Raw genomic sequence first — 17,109 nt, 5'->3', positions numbered from 1 at the left:
CTTGTAAGAGAAGTGGTAATTACGAGTAATTACATGATTCAATACACAATGCTATCGAACTAATGTACAGTACAAGTACAGTACATGTAGACGACCCATAGTCAAACGACTGCAACCATGAAGACATTACCCATATACTACCTGTTGCAGCATGCGAGCGACTGCCTTCACTATGAGACACGGATCGCTACAGAGCTCCTAACATCCCTACTCACTACGTACAAAGTACTCTGTGTACTGTACTCAGGTAGGTATTAGTCGCCGTACAGGAGGATTCGAGGCGGAATGTCATTGGCCAGTCTCTAGAAACTCTCTCCATACACATTGCCGAAGTCGCTCGTCGGAGTATTCATTCATACCTTACACTAGTACTTTCGTGGCAAGTGCTCCTTTTCACTACCATCAGTTTCTCATATTCGCTGTTATTCTATCCCCTCATAGCGATATTGGTTGTTTAAAGACAGTTAGTACTCTATTAATCTCCGCCCTCATAATGCTCCAGGACATTGGGGGCCCTGTGCCACCCAATACCGACCATGTACGTTGACCCCGCGTTTCTCTCTGCCCAGCCGGACATGTTAAAAGCTTCGCCTTATTTGAAACAATCACTGCATTATGAGTACTGTTTATTACAATTCATTACCACTGGCGCTATCACAATGCGTATGCGTATGCCCGCGGGCACTCTGTCTCATATTACTGACGGAAGCAAAGGCAGTCAGTGTGTCGCTACCAACATGGAAAGCAAACGTTGGCTATGAAGAAGGAGAAACGTGGGTTGTGAGTAAGATGCAGTGCGGCTATCCCCGATTCTTTATACATCCAACCATTCAAGAACTTGCGAAGGAGGTTTTGCAGCGCTACGGAAATCCCGTCACAGAATCCGCCATGCTCTTCCCTTCCCCTAAAACTGCACAGATTTGTCATTCATTCATCCTGTTAAGAATATCCGCGGACGACTCGCATAAAGTGCGTGTTGTAGATTTTATCCCTTATTCTCGTACAGAAACCGAGTCAGTAAACGTCACTTCGCTTTTGTCGTGCGTGATATACCCAAAAGAATTCGGGCCTGTTGCTAAGCAGGTATGGCAACATACAGGCAATGGTCTATCAAGCCGTCGCGGTGAATTCTGTCACAGCGCATTGAGGGACGGTTTCCTTGTGGAAAAGAGATCTACTACGATAGATACGGTAGCCCAGCGAATACGCAAAGGTCCGCGAAGGTACCAAGGAAAGGACTCGGTAAATGGTGCCTTTCGGACAGGTGGAACACCTACCTCGGCAGCAGACTCGTCCCTTCGTCTACAGGATGGACGAGAATATATCCAGTTTATTGAAGAGCGTTTTGGTCGGAATTTGAGTACTTCCCTAGCGGATCAAGCAAAAGCGGCTGTGCGCAGACGTATAGCCGGCGTCCTTAAAGCCGATGTGGAGTTGAGTGAAGCTCTCGAAAAGGCATCTGGGGAAGGAAGGGTAGCAGGGCTGACAGAGTCTGATGTGTTCCTTTTTCCCACTGGTATGAGCTCAATTTTTAACTCCCACCAGATGTTGATGGCTGCCAGAGGTGCCATGAAAAGCATTTGTTTTGGTTTTCCTTATATTGACACGCTGAAAACTCTCGAGAAATGGGGCCCTGGCTGTTTATTCTACGGAAACGGCTCGTCTGTGGATCTGGACGATTTAGAGACGCGATTGGACAGTGGGGAAAGATTCCTTGCTATCTTCACCGAGTTCCCTGGCAATCCGTTGCTTAAATCTCCAGACCTCAAGCGTATCCGTTTACTCGCGGATAAATACGATTTCGCGGTGGTAGTGGACGAGACAGTGGGAAATTTTCTCAATATCAATGTGCTGCCATATGCCGATATTGTAGTCAGCAGTCTAACAAAGATATTTAGTGGGGATAGTAATGTCATGGGGGGTAGTGCTGTGCTGAATCCACATGGACGCTATTATTCATCTCTCAGTCATACGTTTACCCGCGAGTATGAAGATAACCTCTGGGCTGAAGATGCCATTTTCCTAGAAAGGAATAGCCGCGATTTTGTCTCAAGAATTGAGCAGATCAATAGCACCACCGAAGAAATCACAGCAATGTTGAAGGACTCTCCACTTGGTAGGTTTCTTTCATATTCTTGGCTCTAGCAGCACGTATCTGACTTGAGACATAGTGAAAAATGTATATTATCCAAAGTATAACCCATCGAGACCTTTATATGATACCTTTCGCCATCCCCACGGAGGCTATGGTGGTCTATTCTCTGTTACATTCTATTCAACAACTGAGGCCGTTGCCTTTTTTGATCACTTGGAGGTTCTCAAAGGGCCAAGTCTGGGTACCAACTTTACCTTGAGGTCAGTACAAATTGTCAAATCCCTGAAAAGACATACATAGTTAACTAGGAACGCAGTTGTCCATATACACTATTGGCCCATTACAGTGAGCTGGGATGGGTATGTTAATGTCCTTTTCCCTTTCTCTTGTTATTCTCTCTCATTTGGTTCGGTTCTAATACCGTTACGCAGGCAAGCTCCTTTGGCGTAGAATTCGACCTAGTGAGGATAAGCGTTGGATTGGAGGATGTGCCCGATCTCCGTTGTCGGCTTCAACGTGCATTGGACGCAGTAGCAAAGGTCAAGGCGTAGGGCGGAGTAGGGCGCAGTCGGGAAGTTCTCGCCTTCAAGAATTTTTCCGAGATACTTTTGAAGTTAATTTTACGGTGATGTACAGTATGCATAACAGCAACAACATCCAACTGAATGGAATAAGAGCAATTTGGAGGTTCTGTCACTTTTTACTAATTCACAAACAGACTATGTCTCCAAAGAGACAGACTTCCTAATTAAACCAAGGGCACGGTTAGGAGACGTCTACTATTAGTTAGTACCTAAGGTGATATCCATTCAAACTAGTAAATGGTAGTGGTAGATCCATAACCGAACCCCGTTGTATAGGTCCCACTTGCGTCTGTCAACGATAGGGACATGTATACTGCCAGTTCTTGACCTACCTTGCACACAACTAAGCACCAAGATGTCAGGTGTATATCACAATTGTTTATTCTGTAACAAAATCCTAAAAAGTACATCTGTAAATGGTCATCAACAGAAGGCTCGGCCACCTCGTTGTATCAGAATAGAATATAGATAGAATACGTAATTGATCTTCCCAGACGCGTATACTTTTCAAGGTGGATTGGGTGGAAAGGTACGACCGGATGTGATGAAAGTCGAATTGAGTTCTTGAACATACCTTGTCTGAGAGTGCAACTATGAGTACCAAAAAAAGATAGATAAATTGGACCTAGATGATAAAATTTATACAAACTCAACAGAACGATTTGTTATCAAATACTTACTACCGGTCTAGTGAATGTATCAGCACTATACACTAACATAATCAACCATCGAGTTGCGAATTTTGACCAAACCACTACAATTTGACGCTTTTCAACCATAAAAATAACACTCAATTACATCGTAATGAAATATGGGCCATTTACTAAGGTAGATTCTGATAGTATGTCTAACTATGCCACAGCCACTGTAGCGTTGAGAAGCCCGTCGGGGAGGCACAGGTGTATATTCCTCCGGCTGCTCATTAAGCTGTGTATCAAGCTGCAGAACGCGATTTTCACTTTCCTGTACTATCAAAAGCCTATTATTCCCTATTATAGCACATCTTCTAGTCTTTCTTTTATATTTCCGCTCATTCTCAACTCGTAAAAACCTAATTTCTTGCTATAAAAGAAGGTTAGTATACATGCCATTTGCGCGGAATTTTTCAAGATATTGAATATGAGCAATTAGACTACTAGAAAGCTTCTGTTTTGCGCTAAGGCTATTCTACAAACTATGAATCTTCTGATCTAGCTAGCGAGTATCTGAGAAGTCTGAAAAGCAGAGAAAATTAAGTTTTTAATTAGCAATAGCGTTAGTATATTGTTACGCCTGGGTATTCGGGCAGGACCTCTTGTGACCAGTTAGCTGTGCTTGCGTACCGAGGGTCAAACCTGAATGTTAGAATCCACTGAGATTCAGTAACAAGATGCTATGGTGCCGTGGGGTGACCTAATCCAAGGTCCGATCGAGAGACGATAACTAATCCATGAATAGCTCGAGTCTAGAAGGCCAGGCCTACCAAGTACCGTATACTTGATAGTTACAAGAGTACAAACGAGTTGAATGCCGGTCTTGATACTAAAGGTAACTCTAGTAACAATTGAGATTGATCACGAAGAACTAAACTAAGTACATGAGTAATATCCTTATATATCCCGTGTCCATATACCGATCCGTATACTATGGTATATACCATATACCATATCACGTGGTGGCTTCTTCGGGTAAGCACTAGTGTTGACAATATCCGATTCATAGAGAAACATATATTAGTGCCCTAGCCGAAGGCGGTGGGGGTGCGCTGGAAGGCACTAATATATCGGACTTTCTACCGTGCTTGCCATATCGGTACTAGAGCTCAGTGGGGCGGGTGAGCCACTCAGTGATCAGCTCAGTCCTCAAATACTTGAGGTGGTCATCCTTGCCCATTTGATTGTTGCGTTACTCGTTACTGATTCTGCCGTTCGTGTCCGCGTTCGATAAGTGCACTAGGCAAGGGCCTGTAACAGATTGTAACAGATTGTAACCTATTCATAATTGCCTTGAATAACTCTGCGCGGTCACTCACTGCAATCAGCTACGATAATAACTTTAGAAGTAGAGCAGAATCCTATCGCAAAGCCAGTCTTACCAAAGTTCCAGATATTAACTTTATATATACTATGTTCTTAAATAGCTGTATATACAATCTGGAGCTATAGTTTTATAGCTCTTAAATTCTTCTGTCTTGCATGCTGGTGGTATATCATTTGTCTTGTATATTGTAGATAAAGCTCAGGATAGCGCTTAGTAAATTTATAGGCCCAATTGATACTAAGAACTGCAATAGAATCCCTTAGACATTCACGAAGCAATATCTGAGCCATTTCTTGTAGGAATTCCAGTTAAATAGAAAATCGATGTTTATCTATACCCAGCAATTACTTGAGAAGCAATTCTTCTTCAATAGCAGTTAATTTATGGCCATTAGCGTATGTTTCTGATCGAAGCCGATAGCGCTAGGTAGATTCAGGAACGCCAAATATTTCAGCAGCTTACAATTTCGATTTAACTTTTGGTGATTTTTATATGCAGAAATGGCCATTTGAATACAGCTTCTTTAGAAAAGAGACATTTCCTAATAAATAATGAAGTAACACGTTGATAAATGTTGCTTGAATTATTTTGATGGTGGAGCGGGGAAAATTCGCAACTCGGTTATTGATTACGTTAAGTTACCATGCAACATTAGGTAAGCTATAAACATGTATTGGTACCGTACCTGACATTAGGCCAAGATGATATATTTTTACAGATCATACAGCATGTACTGTACTATACATTTGTAATTATTTCTAAGCCATTGTAAATTACGGCTCAAGGAGGCAGGCTAGAGGTTAATGATCTGTCCCTGTCACGGGACTCGCGACTTGGAGGGAAAAAGTTGGTTTTGGACACTCCCGAATGTTCGTCTTTGCCTGGCTCCAACGCGGCTGGAAAATAACGCTATGAGCTCAACTCGCAACAGTATGTTCCAAAGTGTTTTCACCCATTATATAACACCCTTGATGCTCTTTAACATGAGTTTGATTACTAACACCTGTTGTTTGTTCGTTCTTCTAGTTACCCTATATTGAGATCAGCCGACGTCGGTTTTTATTTGGTGATTTGGGACCGTTTCAGCATAACTCTGAAAATCCGGAGGCCCTAGAGGAGAAGAGAAAAGAAAATGTCAACTTGTCTTACTGCTCCCAGACGGTCGTTCCAGGCCCTGCCATTTCTATTTCCATCTTCGTGTGAGGCTATCACGTTGCAAGCGCGCCGTCACCAGTCCTCTTATAGACGGACGAAACAACGCCTACGTGTCAAACCAGATGCTTCATTTGGTGCTTCGTCGACCCATTCTCATGATCATATCATCCACAACCCACCTTCGAGCGCCCCCTCGGTATACCACACGCCGACAAAGTTTCTCCCTTCCGATGATATCCGGAGAACCCTCCGTGGCGCTACAGTGAACCATGGAAGTTCCGCTGAGTTCCCTTCCGTATTCAAAACATCTTCAGAGAAGAGATACCATTTGAATCCTTCAGACATCAAGGAGATCCGCAGACTGCGACTAAGCGACCCGATGACTTGGAGCCGCTGGAAATTGGCTAAGCACTTTGACTGTTCTCCGATGTTCATTGCTATGGTGTGTGAAGCTGGTCCACAAAAGAAAGAAATACAGAAACAAGTCCTGGAAGCGGTACAATCAAGATGGGGCGCGAAACGTCGGATGGCTAGAGAAGACCGACAATTGCGGAAAGAATCCTGGGGTAGAGACGAATGAAAAAGGATTTTGATATTATCTCACTACCCATTATCTTTTGTCCCCGTTTGGTCGTGTGAAGAAGGCCAAATGTGTTGATGCTTGCTGTGTTTCTTGCCCATGACCTATGGTAAGATCTGGGCTGCTATATAAAAACCTGTATTCTAGCTCTAGCGTTATGTTTTTGGACTCTCATTGTAACTATGATTAGGACCTCATTGGACTCTAGTAGGTTTTTGTTTAGAATTGCCTAATGCAATGGAACCCTGGAGATAGTGCACGATCGCTTAGCTGCGGCAAACGGAGGTCGCTTGTTACCAACCACTAATAAGAGTGAACCTAGACCCTTATTAAACGCTAGGTAAACTTCCCCTCTCGATCAGCAAATCGCATCACTTCAATATCCTTCCGCACGCACCCAAATGCCCCTCCCCCTCCGTCGCATCGGAACGTCACTAAGAGAATATAAGCCTTGTTTATCTTCCTCAGTTTTCCCTAAAGGATATCGGACACCACACATCCCCCTCCTTGGCACACCTTACTTCTCCTGTCACCGCTCATTTTACGGATATATCAGTGACCAAAAAATGGCGCCCCAACTTGAACCATTTTTCAAACAGTAGGTTCCTCGTTCAAGCGTTGTTCCCCTCCCCTCTCTCTTGTTTTCTTCCATTTTTCCATTTTTTTCTTTCTTTCCTCTCTTTATTTACTCCATCTTCTTGCCTCTTTGTTCTCTACAACTCAGAGGATGGACATATATTAAAGATCTGGCGCTTCGGTTTTCTAGGGTTGACGGCCTTTCCGGTTCTTTTATTGAACGTGAGTCTAACAATGCTCATCATATCTGCCCGTAAAGCACGCTAATAGACCCTAAGGGTTGCGAAAGGCTGTTGCGATCCCTTCTATTTCTGCACAAGATGAGAATAGAAAGGATGTTTTCAGGGTATGTAACGCTTTGTTGCTCCGTACGGCTAATAATTGACCCCTGACCCTCCTTAAAGATGGCACAGTTTCTCGCCTCAGAGCTGGAAGCTCTTGGCGCCGAAGTGCATCAAAGGCCATTGGGCAAACAGCCTGGGAAAGAACACCTTGACCTACCCCCAGTTGTCATTGCCCGGTATGGCAATGATAAAAACAAGCGAACCATCTTGGTTTATGGCCATTATGACGTGCAGCCAGCCTTAAAGGAAGACGGGTGGACCACCGAGCCGTTCGAATTGACCGTTGATGACCAAGGAAGAATGTACGGCCGCGGAAGCACGGATGACAAAGGCCCTGTTCTGGGATGGTTGAATGTGATTGAGGCTCACAGAAAAGCTGGTGTTGAGTTGCCAGTCAACCTTCTTTGCTGTTTCGAGGGCATGGAGGAGTATGGCTCAGAAGGGCTGGAGGAGTTCATTCAAGCTGAAAGCAAGGGCTTTTTCAAGGATGCAGATGCTGTCTGCATTTCTGATAATTATTGGCTTGGGACGGAGAAACCTTGCCTAACCTATGGCCTGCGAGGCTGCAACTATTACTCTATCAGTGTGACAGGGCCTGCTCAGGATTTACACAGCGGAGTCTTCGGTGGCTCTGCTCATGAGCCTATGACAGATCTGGTCCATGTGATGTCTAAACTTGTTGACACCCATGGCAATATTTTAATCCCCGGCATCATGGACCTCGTTGAGCCGTTGACAGAAGAAGAAAAAGCCCTCTACCCCGATATCAGCTACACAATGGACGATCTCCATCAATCACTGGGAAGCAAAACTAGCATTCACCCCACGAAAGAAAGAACGCTCATGGCCAGATGGAGGTATCCATCTTTGTCCCTTCATGGGATTGAAGGCGCATATTCGGCCCCTGGCGCCAAAACAGTTATACCGGCGAAGGTCATTGGCAAATTTTCGATTCGGACTGTTCCGAACATGGAAAGCGAAGATGTGAATGAGCTCGTCTTTGATTATATTAAGGCAGAATTTGCAAAATTGAACAGCAAAAACACTTTGAACGTATGGCTGCAGCATGATGGGAAATGGTGGGTCGCAAGCCCAAAACACTGGAACTTCACTGCTGCAAGCAAAGCAGTGAGGCAGGTGTTCGGCGTTGAGCCGGATATGACACGTGAAGGTGGCAGGTATGTTTCCTCCCAAGTTTCCGACGCTATGACATGCGATTAAAGCTAACATTAACACAGCATTCCCGTCACATTGAGCTTTGAACAAGCGACAGGCAAGAATGTTTTGCTTTTGCCAATGGGCAGTTCAACCGATGCTGCACATTCTATCAACGAGAAGCTTGACAAGAGAAATTATATTGAAGGCGTGAAGTTGCTTGGAGCTTACCTGCACTATGTTGCAGAAGAGCCTATGGTGGCGTAATTGTCAATCAGCAGCTGTAATAATTATTGGTTACAGCATCAATATTTAAAATGGAAAGAGGGAAGATATTAATTCACTTCTATAATTGTAGAACTCCGTATCCAGTACTCTGGGCATACTCCGTAGTTTGCTACCGCCAATGGCGGGAAGACAGATCAAATTAATGCATCGAGTTACGCGACCGATACGCGTCTAACTTCAACCGCGTACATACATACTACCTACGCTTCCATGCGTCTGGCATCCTTGACTGTAAGGCAGATAATACTCTTTCCAGTTGCTTATTGCCCCGCACCACATCGTAATTTTCCATTTCCCGTGTATGGAAAACCCTTCTTTTTCCGGTTGACCCTGTCGCGTTTCCCCAATGTTATCGTTGAAGCGCCTGCAGGAACCCTTGGAGCCTGGAGAATGGGATGGAGAAGATGACAGATCAGGATTATCATCCAACCCTCTTCATCCGGTGTGCATTCCTTATGCCCCTCCTTATACATGAGCTGACACGTACGGGAAGCGAAAACGTCTCCGTACGTCTAATTCTCCAGCCTCCTACGAAGTCACCGAAGCGAGCGACAACGACAAGGGAGGAAGTCGTAATTCCATAAGCCACGCTTTAGAGCTTGACGAGGATGAGCTGGAGTTGCGCGCAACACAGCTGATCCAGGAGAAATACTCTTTTGCTAGTGATGAAGCCAATGTCCCTGCTGAACATGGCATTCTTGAACGTGTTGAATGTTATAATTTCATGTGCCATGACCACTTTCATGTCGAACTAGGGCCCTTGATTAACTTCATCGTTGGAAAGAATGGCAGCGGCAAGAGTGCAGTACTAACAGCTATAACCCTTTGCCTAGGTGGCAAGGCGTCTGCTACAAATCGTGGCCAGAGTCTAAAAAGCTTCATCAAGGAAGGCAAAGAGTAAGGGTATCTGATCACTAGACTGGTCACTTTACATGCTTACCACTTAAATCTGTGTAGGAGTGCAACTATCATTGTGCGCATCAAAAATCAAGGGGACGGTGCCTATATGCCAGATGACTATGGAAAATCCATCATTGTTGAGCGCCATTTTTCAAAAACCGGAACAAGTGGCTTCAAAATCAAGGCAGAAAATGGGCGTATAGTTTCTACCAAAAAGGCTGAATTGGATGCTATCATTGACTTCTTCACATTACAATTTGACAACCCGATGAACGTTCTTTCACAAGATATGGCCCGTCAGTTCCTGAGCAGCTCAAGCCCTGCCGATAAATACAAATTTTTCGTGAAGGGAGTTCAGCTGGAGCAGCTTGATCAAGACTACCGGCTCATTGAAGAATCCGCAGATCAAATTGAGGAAAAGCTCAGGAGTCGAGAGCAAGACATTGTGATATTGGAGAACCTCAAAGATGCGGCAAAGCAAAAACTGGACATATCTGATCAACATGAATCTCTAAGGAACAGGGTTAGGAATGTCCGGAGCCAAATGGCTTGGGCTCAGGTCGAGGAACAGGAAAGGGTAAGAAGCTCGAATGTTTTCCTACCGCCTGTGTCTGATGAATTATAGATCAGGACTTCTTTAGAAATTGAGCTAGCTAAAGTGGACAAGAAAATTGCAGATGCTGAAGCTGAGTTAGGCAGCTTTGACACTGCTATTCAAGAAGCTGAGAGTGAAACTGGAGCTGCAGCTGAATACGTCAGACAGGCTACTACCAGACTCGCGCTGGTTGAAAGCGAAAAAGAGGAGATCAAGGTTAGGTGGGATGAAGAATTGAATCAACGTCATGACTTGCAGGTAATGTTCCCCTGCCCAGGATCTCCGTCGTTCTTCCTAATGGTCACCACAGTCCGAGCAACGTCAGATACGGGAGTATTTGAAAGCTGCAGAAGCCAGGATCCATGCAACACAAAGAATGATTGACGAAGAAAACCAACGTTTGGCCGACCTAAGTGGAGGCAGTTATACGCGAAAGCAGGAAGAACTCAAGGAAGCAAGAGCAGATGCTGCAGATACTCGTACACGGTACGAGGAGCACCAACGCACCACAGGTCGTCTACGACTAGAATTGGATGTTGCTAGAAAAGAAGTGAATTCAGCAGCAGCGCCAATCGACGGCATGAAAGCCGATATTGAGCAAGCTGAAATCCTTCTTCGAAGTCTAAATAAAGAAGGAGGGCCTAGAAATTCAGGATTCCACAAGCAAATGCCGTCTCTTCTGAAGGCCGTTCAGCAAGAACGGGCCTTTACCGAAAGGCCTGTCGGTCCCATCGGTCACCATGTGACCTTGCTAAAACCTGAATGGTCATCTATCCTAGAGAGCTCGCTCGGTACAACATTGAACAGCTTTATTGTGACATCGAAGAGAGACATGAACATTCTTTCTCAGATAATGCACAAGGTTGACTGGTATGCTCCCACCGCTTGCGATTCTTCGAATTGACCCCTTTTAACAACGCTCCAAGCATATGCCCTATCTTCATAGGAAGTGGTGGCTACATCAATACATCGGAATACGAGCCTGATCCTCAGTTTGATACGGCATTGCGGGTGCTTCAAGTAAGTGCTTCTCTATCGCAGACAACTTGATGTATGCTGACATATTTCAATTTGTAGATCGACAATGAACTAGTCCATCGACACCTGATCATCAACCATGGTATAGAGCAAATGCTTCTAATTGAGCGGCTAGAAGAAGCATCTTCAGTACTCTTTGATGGACAGAAACCCAGGAATGTAAAGCGATGTTACTGTATTGACCAAACAGACAGGCGGCGGGGCATTCATTTGTCTTATAATCGTGCTGGCGACCCGGGCCAAGCGCCAGTCCCTGTATACAAGGGCAGTCCACGAATGAAATCGGATCTAGCTTCACAAACTAGGTGACCTTTTTATATATCCGCCGGCACTTCGCACAATTGCTGACGATTATTGTCACAGGATTCAACGTGATGTAGTGGCGGACCTTAGGCGTAAGCTGAGCGACCAAGAAGAGCAAGTTCGATCAGCTCAATCTCGTGTGGAAGGCTGCCAGCAGGCTCTCACGAGCCATGAAAGAAAGACAAACAACTTGCGAATCGCACTCCAAAGGAAGGAAGACCAAGCCGAAGAACTCGCAGATGCGCTCGATAAAGAACCTGAAGTCGACCATCTTGATGTGCTGCGAGCCACCCTCCAGGAGGCCGAGGAGGAGAAACGTCTCAACGAAGGGTCATTGGAAGACAGCATGGAGGCCATGGATACTATGGTGAAAACACTTAAAGCTACTAAGCAACAACTCGCTTCTAAAGATGGTGACATAGCTGCATCGCAGGAAGAGCTTCGGGTGGCTCAGAGTGAAGAACTCATGGGGCATGAAAAACGCCGGAAGATGATCCGTAATAAAAATGCTGCGATTGAGCGAATCGATGATAGTAAACGAGAAAGAGACAGGATAGAACAGAAAAGAGAGGAGGTTGCTGCACGTGTTATCGTTTTCAATGAGAAAGCCAGTCTTGTCTCACCGCGGGTTTCAGTCCCTGAAGGGGAGACTGCTGCTAGTCTCGACAAGAAACTAGACAGGCTTAATAAGGACATACAACGCTATAACCAACAGTAAGTTACCTCGAAATAACGGTATCACAGCCTCTAACTGAATTTTAGACTGGGCGCATCTCGGGACGAAATCGCGGGCGAAGCCTCGAAGGCAAACGCAGCCTACAACCGAGCGCTCAAGCAAATAGAGGAGTTTAGGCTACTTGCTGATGTACGCTCCCACAATCCCATTCCTTCTCCCCTTTCTTCTTTGCACACTCTTGAGGGGACCCAGCTCTGCTGACGCTTTCCAGGTTCTTATAGAAACTCTCCAACATCGCAAGAAACGTTGGGAAATTTTCAGGTCACACATTTCATCGCGTGCCAAGGCACAATTCACATATCTTCTCAGCGAGAGGAGTTTTCGTGGTCGACTCTTAACTGATCACGATGGCAAGCTACTAGATTTACAAGTAAGAGAGTCTTGGATATTGTTGTCCTGTGACGGAATCTGATAAAGCATTGTAGGTCGAACCCGACATAACGAAAGACAGCGCTGGTCGTGGTGCAAAGACGCTTTCTGGTGGTGAAAAGTCTTTCTCACAAGTTTGCCTTTTATTAGCGCTTTGGGAGGCTATGGGATCCCCCATACGCTGCTTAGATGAATTGTGAGTCAATAGCTATCAAGTACATTGAATATCTCTAACATAAACCGGGTAGCGATGTGTACATGGACCACATTAATAGGAAGATGGCGATTGATATGCTTGTGCGTCTATTGACTCCAGGTCCTGTACCACTAGGTTGGCTAATTGGCGAAATGACAGATGCTTGCCGCCAGACGGTCAGTAGGTGTGCAATTTATACTCATCACACCGGGTTCAAGGGCCGAGATTAGCTTAGCTCCTGATGTCCGCGTGAAGGAGTAAGTACAAATATCAAAACCAAATATAGTTGTCGAGACCGCTACTAACAGATGCTCTCTATCCAGATTAGCAGAGCCTGAACGAGGGCAAACACGATTAACATTTCACCCGTAGGCTGGGAGGATGACAACTTGCATTGCACATCATCGTATGTACCAGTAAATAACGTACGAAGGAAATGCACATGAAAAATTAGGCAACGAATGTCCTAAAAGCAGCTACTAATACCAACACAAAACTCGATGCTTTCAGCAGCAATGCTACCTGAAGAGCGTACAGAGGGTGACGCTTACTGTTCAAACAGTACCAGGTGCTTTAGAAGCTTGTATAGGATAGTAGTAGAGCAGTATCACGTGGTCGCACTTTAAAGCAGCGTCATTAGTGACTTGATAGTGGAGGTGGTAAAGCACTGAGTTCATTAGGCTTATGTTAGTGGCTAGTCAGAAAGACCTCTCTAGTAATGCTACGTACGGACCCGGTACGGGAGGGTACCTAGTAGGTAAAGGCGGCGAGGCACTACTGCCCACTTCACCACAGAACTTTTTCTCTTCGACCTCACACCCTTATTATATTTTCCACTACATCTGGTTGATCACTCTTCTCCGTACGAAACCTACAAACCCAACTGAACTGATATTCACATAATCATCATATTGTTTCAACTCTCCTGGGATTTTGTGCCATCTCACCTGTCTTCATTAGCAGCTCTGTGGTTAAACAGTGTCTGTATAGCTGAAACCAGTTTTATTCCTATTACCACCACACTCAACCAGTTTCTTACTATCTCAACCCAGTCATAAAAAGCACCCACATTTTTTAACCTCCCATCTTTACGTTTCAAGAGGCTTGGCCGCGTTTAGAGTTGAGAGCTCTATCCTCAAGACCAAGTTGCAGATAGTCCACTTTCACTCTTCCACTTTCCTCCTAACGTTTTACTTGGATCCGCCGCAAGGTTTCGAATAGCAAAAGCTACCATTTGTTCTGATCTGATCCCGTCTACTGTACTGTTTATGATCTAGAGAGGCTCATACTCACAAACTTCCCCGACACATAAGTTCTCTATAATCCTCTCTCTGGACGGGACGAGTGATCATCATGGCCGACGCTCTTGCCTCACAACTTAACAACACAACCCTAGGGTATGTTGCCTCTTACATATTATGCTAGTCCTAGACAAATTTACTCAGTTGTTTCTTCATTAGGGAAGCAAGCTCAGACGCAAGGTGGAAGGACCAACTAAAAGCCCCTGCAAAAGATGCACGGCCGCAGACCGAGGTTTGCTACCTCTTACGTTGACGTTCACCTATTCGAAATCTAACACCATCTTAGGATGTGACTGCTACCAAAGGTCTTGAGTTTGAAGACTTCTACATTAAACGCGAGCTTATGATGGGCATTTTCGAAGCTGGTTTCGAAAAACCCTCCCCTATTCAGGAAGAAACAATACCAGTTGCTCTTACTGGCAGGGATATTTTGGCCCGAGCAAAGAATGGCACTGGAAAGACAGCGGCTTTCGTCATTCCTACATTAGAACGCATAAATCCCAAAAGCACCAAAACTCAAGCACTCATTCTTGTGCCAACCAGAGAGCTTGCACTTCAAACATCTCATGTTTGTAAAACTCTCGGGAAACATCTGGGGATCAATGTGATGGTCACCACTGGAGGAACTGGGTTGATGGATGACATCATTAGGTTGAACGACGCTGTGCATATCCTTGTTGGAACTCCAGGACGAGTCCTAGACTTGGCTAGTAAGGGTGTTGCTGATCTTTCCGAATGCCCTACATTCGTCATGGATGAAGCCGACAAGTTACTGTCCCCTGAATTCACTCCTGTAATTGAGCAGTTATTGTCGTTCCATCCTAAAGACCGTCAGGTCATGCTCTTCAGCGCAACTTTTCCATTGATCGTGAAGTCTTTCAAGGTGCGTTCCGTGGGAAACTTCTGTACTTGTTACCCTCAAACTAACACCGTTTCCAGGACAAACATATGCGCAACCCTTACGAGATCAATCTTATGGATGAACTTACTCTCCGGGGAATCACTCAGTACTATGCTTTCGTTGAGGAAAAGCAGAAAGTCCATTGCCTTAATACTCTCTTTTCCAAGCTACAAATCAACCAATCAATCATTTTCTGCAATTCAACAAATCGAGTCGAGCTTCTTGCAAAGAAGATCACCGAATTGGGCTATTCCTGCTTCTATTCACATGCAAGGATGCTGCAGCAACATCGGAATCGAGTCTTTCATGATTTCCGGAATGGTGTATGCCGCAATCTTGTCTGCTCTGACTTGCTAACTAGAGGTATCGACATTCAAGCAGTGAATGTTGTTATCAACTTTGATTTCCCCAAGAACGCTGAAACCTACCTCCATCGAATTGGCCGGTCTGGTCGGTTTGGTCATTTGGGCCTAGCAATCAATCTCATAAATTGGGATGATCGTTTCAACCTATATAAGATTGAGCAAGAGCTGGGAACCGAAATACAGCCTATTCCGCAAAATATCGACAAAAAGTTATACGTATATGAATCGCCAGAAACCATTCCGCGCCCAATTGCCAACTCTTCGCAAACACAGTTAGCAACGAATGCAAACCTAACCCAAAATCCTGGAGAACGTCGCCACAACAACCACTTGAATGGGGGGCATTATCAGTATGGTCGGACACGGGGTTCATATCGCGGAGGTCGTGGCCAAGGTCAGCGCCGCAATATCCAAAATGAGATGAACAAATTTGGTGGCTCCCAAAATCAACAGCAAAGTGGCAAGACTCAGCCTGCGCAGGTGTCATAAGATTAGCAGCAACTTGGTAAGAGCATTGTTCGTTTTCCTACCTCATTTTTCTGATCTCTGTTTCTGTCTTTTTATGTTGCTGCCAATGAATGCTCTTTATCTTAAACGACCTTAGCCATATTGCCTGATAATCACAATCAACCCTTTCCACCTTTCCTTCATCTCATTTACTATTGCAAAGTGTGCGGGGTGTTTATGTATTTCTTCGTTAATGAGTCTGTCTACCTACTTTTTGACAGCAGTGATATGATAACGGTGATCACATCTGTATCATATTCTTCTATTCGATTATGTTCTGTTTTCCTTCGTACTTTACTTTCTCCAGTTCTTACCCCTTTCCTAGTTTGGTTCATTTGTACATATTGATACTACGTCCTGTGGTTTCTAAGCCCAATGGTCGGCGTTTACAGGTTTCCATCCAGCAGAATATCATGACACCGGCGTTTGTGGATAGCTTTCGGACAGCCTATCACCCAGTTATCATCTCATTGTCCGGGTTGTTTCTCTCCCTTCTGACTTGTCCCTCTCCTTTCAGCAGCGCATATCATGCAACTTTGGATGATCTAAGCTATTGTCGCGGTATCATATTCCGGACATTTGGGACAGCCTACGTTGATGCTTGGTTTTTTTTTTCCCGTTCTCTTGTTTTCTTGAGCTACTGTATGGTTGTTTGGTGTTCTGTGTTCGGCGTTGGCTTTATGGGCCGTTTCTTGTCGCGGGCTATTCTTCTCTATCTGGTTATCATCGGCACAACGAAGGATTCACTTTATCTATGGGTGGTGTTCAAACCGCTTTATGGATGTGCTTTTCCGTCCTAACCAAAGGGTGTCCATTTCGCTACGCCTCAGATGAGAAACAACCTAAATATCGGTACAGTGTCAATTTGTGACAGTGCCGAAGAGACAATTATCTGAATTATGTAACAGGGTCACCACCTGGATAAGGCGCTTGAGATGATCGGAAGAGGAGAACACGGGGAAAATAGGATGCAAGGGAAATAGTTATGAATGTTTTCGACGAGGTTATGAAGGAACCAACCGGAGAAAAGGAGGAAGAAAAGAAGCAAAAAAAAAAAAAAAAAAAAAATTGAAAATCCGCGAAAGTGAGCAAAAAAGGGTTT

The 17,109-nt window shown here is 44.8% G+C and overlaps 6 protein-coding genes across 6 annotated transcripts; all 6 read left to right on the top strand.

Annotated features, from left to right (window-relative positions):
• The first annotated feature begins 136 nt into the window (after positions 1–136).
• Positions 137–2,782, top strand: BDW43DRAFT_265745 (cystathionine gamma-synthase). The gene is made up of 6 exons (XM_032040806.1): positions 137–247; positions 307–538; positions 715–2,116; positions 2,172–2,355; positions 2,412–2,454; positions 2,527–2,782. The coding sequence occupies exons 2-6, from the start codon at positions 494–496 to the stop codon at positions 2,644–2,646; spliced, it is 1,794 nt and encodes a 597-aa protein (XP_031903560.1). The 5' UTR covers positions 137–247; positions 307–493; the 3' UTR covers positions 2,647–2,782.
• Positions 2,783–5,458: 2,676 nt separating this feature from the next.
• On the top strand, positions 5,459–6,761 carry BDW43DRAFT_222684 (mitochondrial 54S ribosomal protein mL58). The gene has a single exon (XM_032039425.1). The coding sequence runs from the start codon at positions 5,831–5,833 to the stop codon at positions 6,431–6,433; it is 603 nt and encodes a 200-aa protein (XP_031903559.1). The 5' UTR covers positions 5,459–5,830; the 3' UTR covers positions 6,434–6,761.
• BDW43DRAFT_222664 (M20 family dipeptidase) lies at positions 6,635–8,851 on the top strand. The gene is made up of 5 exons (XM_032039424.1): positions 6,635–7,031; positions 7,200–7,231; positions 7,288–7,355; positions 7,414–8,531; positions 8,592–8,851. The coding sequence occupies exons 1-5, from the start codon at positions 6,835–6,837 to the stop codon at positions 8,773–8,775; spliced, it is 1,599 nt and encodes a 532-aa protein (XP_031903558.1). The 5' UTR covers positions 6,635–6,834; the 3' UTR covers positions 8,776–8,851.
• A 101-nt stretch (positions 8,852–8,952) lies between these two features.
• BDW43DRAFT_265716 (DNA repair protein SMC6) lies at positions 8,953–13,606 on the top strand. The gene is made up of 14 exons (XM_032040805.1): positions 8,953–9,238; positions 9,290–9,693; positions 9,754–10,273; positions 10,322–10,549; positions 10,602–11,161; positions 11,218–11,311; positions 11,369–11,634; positions 11,693–12,346; positions 12,395–12,497; positions 12,580–12,738; positions 12,794–12,933; positions 12,986–13,034; positions 13,093–13,190; positions 13,257–13,606. The coding sequence occupies exons 1-14, from the start codon at positions 9,143–9,145 to the stop codon at positions 13,303–13,305; spliced, it is 3,420 nt and encodes a 1,139-aa protein (XP_031903557.1). The 5' UTR covers positions 8,953–9,142; the 3' UTR covers positions 13,306–13,606.
• Positions 13,607–14,061: 455 nt separating this feature from the next.
• Positions 14,062–16,134, top strand: dhh1 (DExD/H-box ATP-dependent RNA helicase DHH1). The gene is made up of 4 exons (XM_032039422.1): positions 14,062–14,330; positions 14,394–14,466; positions 14,521–15,117; positions 15,174–16,134. The coding sequence occupies exons 1-4, from the start codon at positions 14,287–14,289 to the stop codon at positions 15,987–15,989; spliced, it is 1,530 nt and encodes a 509-aa protein (XP_031903556.1). The 5' UTR covers positions 14,062–14,286; the 3' UTR covers positions 15,990–16,134.
• On the top strand, positions 16,135–16,856 carry BDW43DRAFT_222558 (uncharacterized protein). Its single transcript, XM_032039423.1, has one exon. The coding sequence runs from the start codon at positions 16,280–16,282 to the stop codon at positions 16,805–16,807; it is 528 nt and encodes a 175-aa protein (XP_031903555.1). The 5' UTR covers positions 16,135–16,279; the 3' UTR covers positions 16,808–16,856.
• Positions 16,857–17,109: the final 253 nt, after the last annotated feature.

This window comes from Aspergillus alliaceus (assembly GCF_009176365.1).
Source record: "Aspergillus alliaceus strain CBS 536.65 unplaced genomic scaffold BDW43scaffold_7, whole genome shotgun sequence".
Taxonomy (NCBI): domain Eukaryota; kingdom Fungi; phylum Ascomycota; class Eurotiomycetes; order Eurotiales; family Aspergillaceae; genus Aspergillus; species Aspergillus alliaceus.
The sequence above is the reverse complement of the archived record's forward strand: the minus strand, read 5'-3'. Positions and strand labels throughout refer to the sequence as shown.

Bases quoted from the DNA above. Each gene is read 5' to 3' on its own strand.
- BDW43DRAFT_265745 (XM_032040806.1), top strand. From the start codon at position 494: ATGCTCCAGGACATTGGGGGCCCTGTGCCACCCAATACCGACCAT. The intron at 539-714 runs GTACGTTGACCC...ACGGAAGCAAAG, and splicing joins TGCCACCCAATACCGACCAT to GCAGTCAGTGTGTCGCTACC. The intron at 2,455-2,526 runs GTATGTTAATGT...ACCGTTACGCAG, and splicing joins ATTACAGTGAGCTGGGATGG to GCAAGCTCCTTTGGCGTAGA.
- dhh1 (XM_032039422.1), top strand. From the start codon at position 14,287: ATGGCCGACGCTCTTGCCTCACAACTTAACAACACAACCCTAGG. The intron at 14,467-14,520 runs GTTTGCTACCTC...ACACCATCTTAG, and splicing joins ATGCACGGCCGCAGACCGAG to GATGTGACTGCTACCAAAGG. The intron at 15,118-15,173 runs GTGCGTTCCGTG...CACCGTTTCCAG, and splicing joins TGATCGTGAAGTCTTTCAAG to GACAAACATATGCGCAACCC.
- BDW43DRAFT_222684 (XM_032039425.1), top strand. From the start codon at position 5,831: ATGTCAACTTGTCTTACTGCTCCCAGACGGTCGTTCCAGGCCCTGCCA.
- BDW43DRAFT_222664 (XM_032039424.1), top strand. From the start codon at position 6,835: ATGCCCCTCCCCCTCCGTCGCATCGGAACGTCACTAAGAGAATATAAG. The intron at 7,032-7,199 runs GTAGGTTCCTCG...TCGGTTTTCTAG, and splicing joins CTTGAACCATTTTTCAAACA to GGTTGACGGCCTTTCCGGTT. The intron at 7,356-7,413 runs GTATGTAACGCT...CCCTCCTTAAAG, and splicing joins ATAGAAAGGATGTTTTCAGG to ATGGCACAGTTTCTCGCCTC.
- BDW43DRAFT_222558 (XM_032039423.1), top strand. From the start codon at position 16,280: ATGTTCTGTTTTCCTTCGTACTTTACTTTCTCCAGTTCTTACCCCTTT.
- BDW43DRAFT_265716 (XM_032040805.1), top strand. From the start codon at position 9,143: ATGTTATCGTTGAAGCGCCTGCAGGAACCCTTGGAGCCTGGAGAATGG. The intron at 11,312-11,368 runs GTAAGTGCTTCT...TTCAATTTGTAG, and splicing joins CGGCATTGCGGGTGCTTCAA to ATCGACAATGAACTAGTCCA. The intron at 12,498-12,579 runs GTACGCTCCCAC...GACGCTTTCCAG, and splicing joins AGTTTAGGCTACTTGCTGAT to GTTCTTATAGAAACTCTCCA.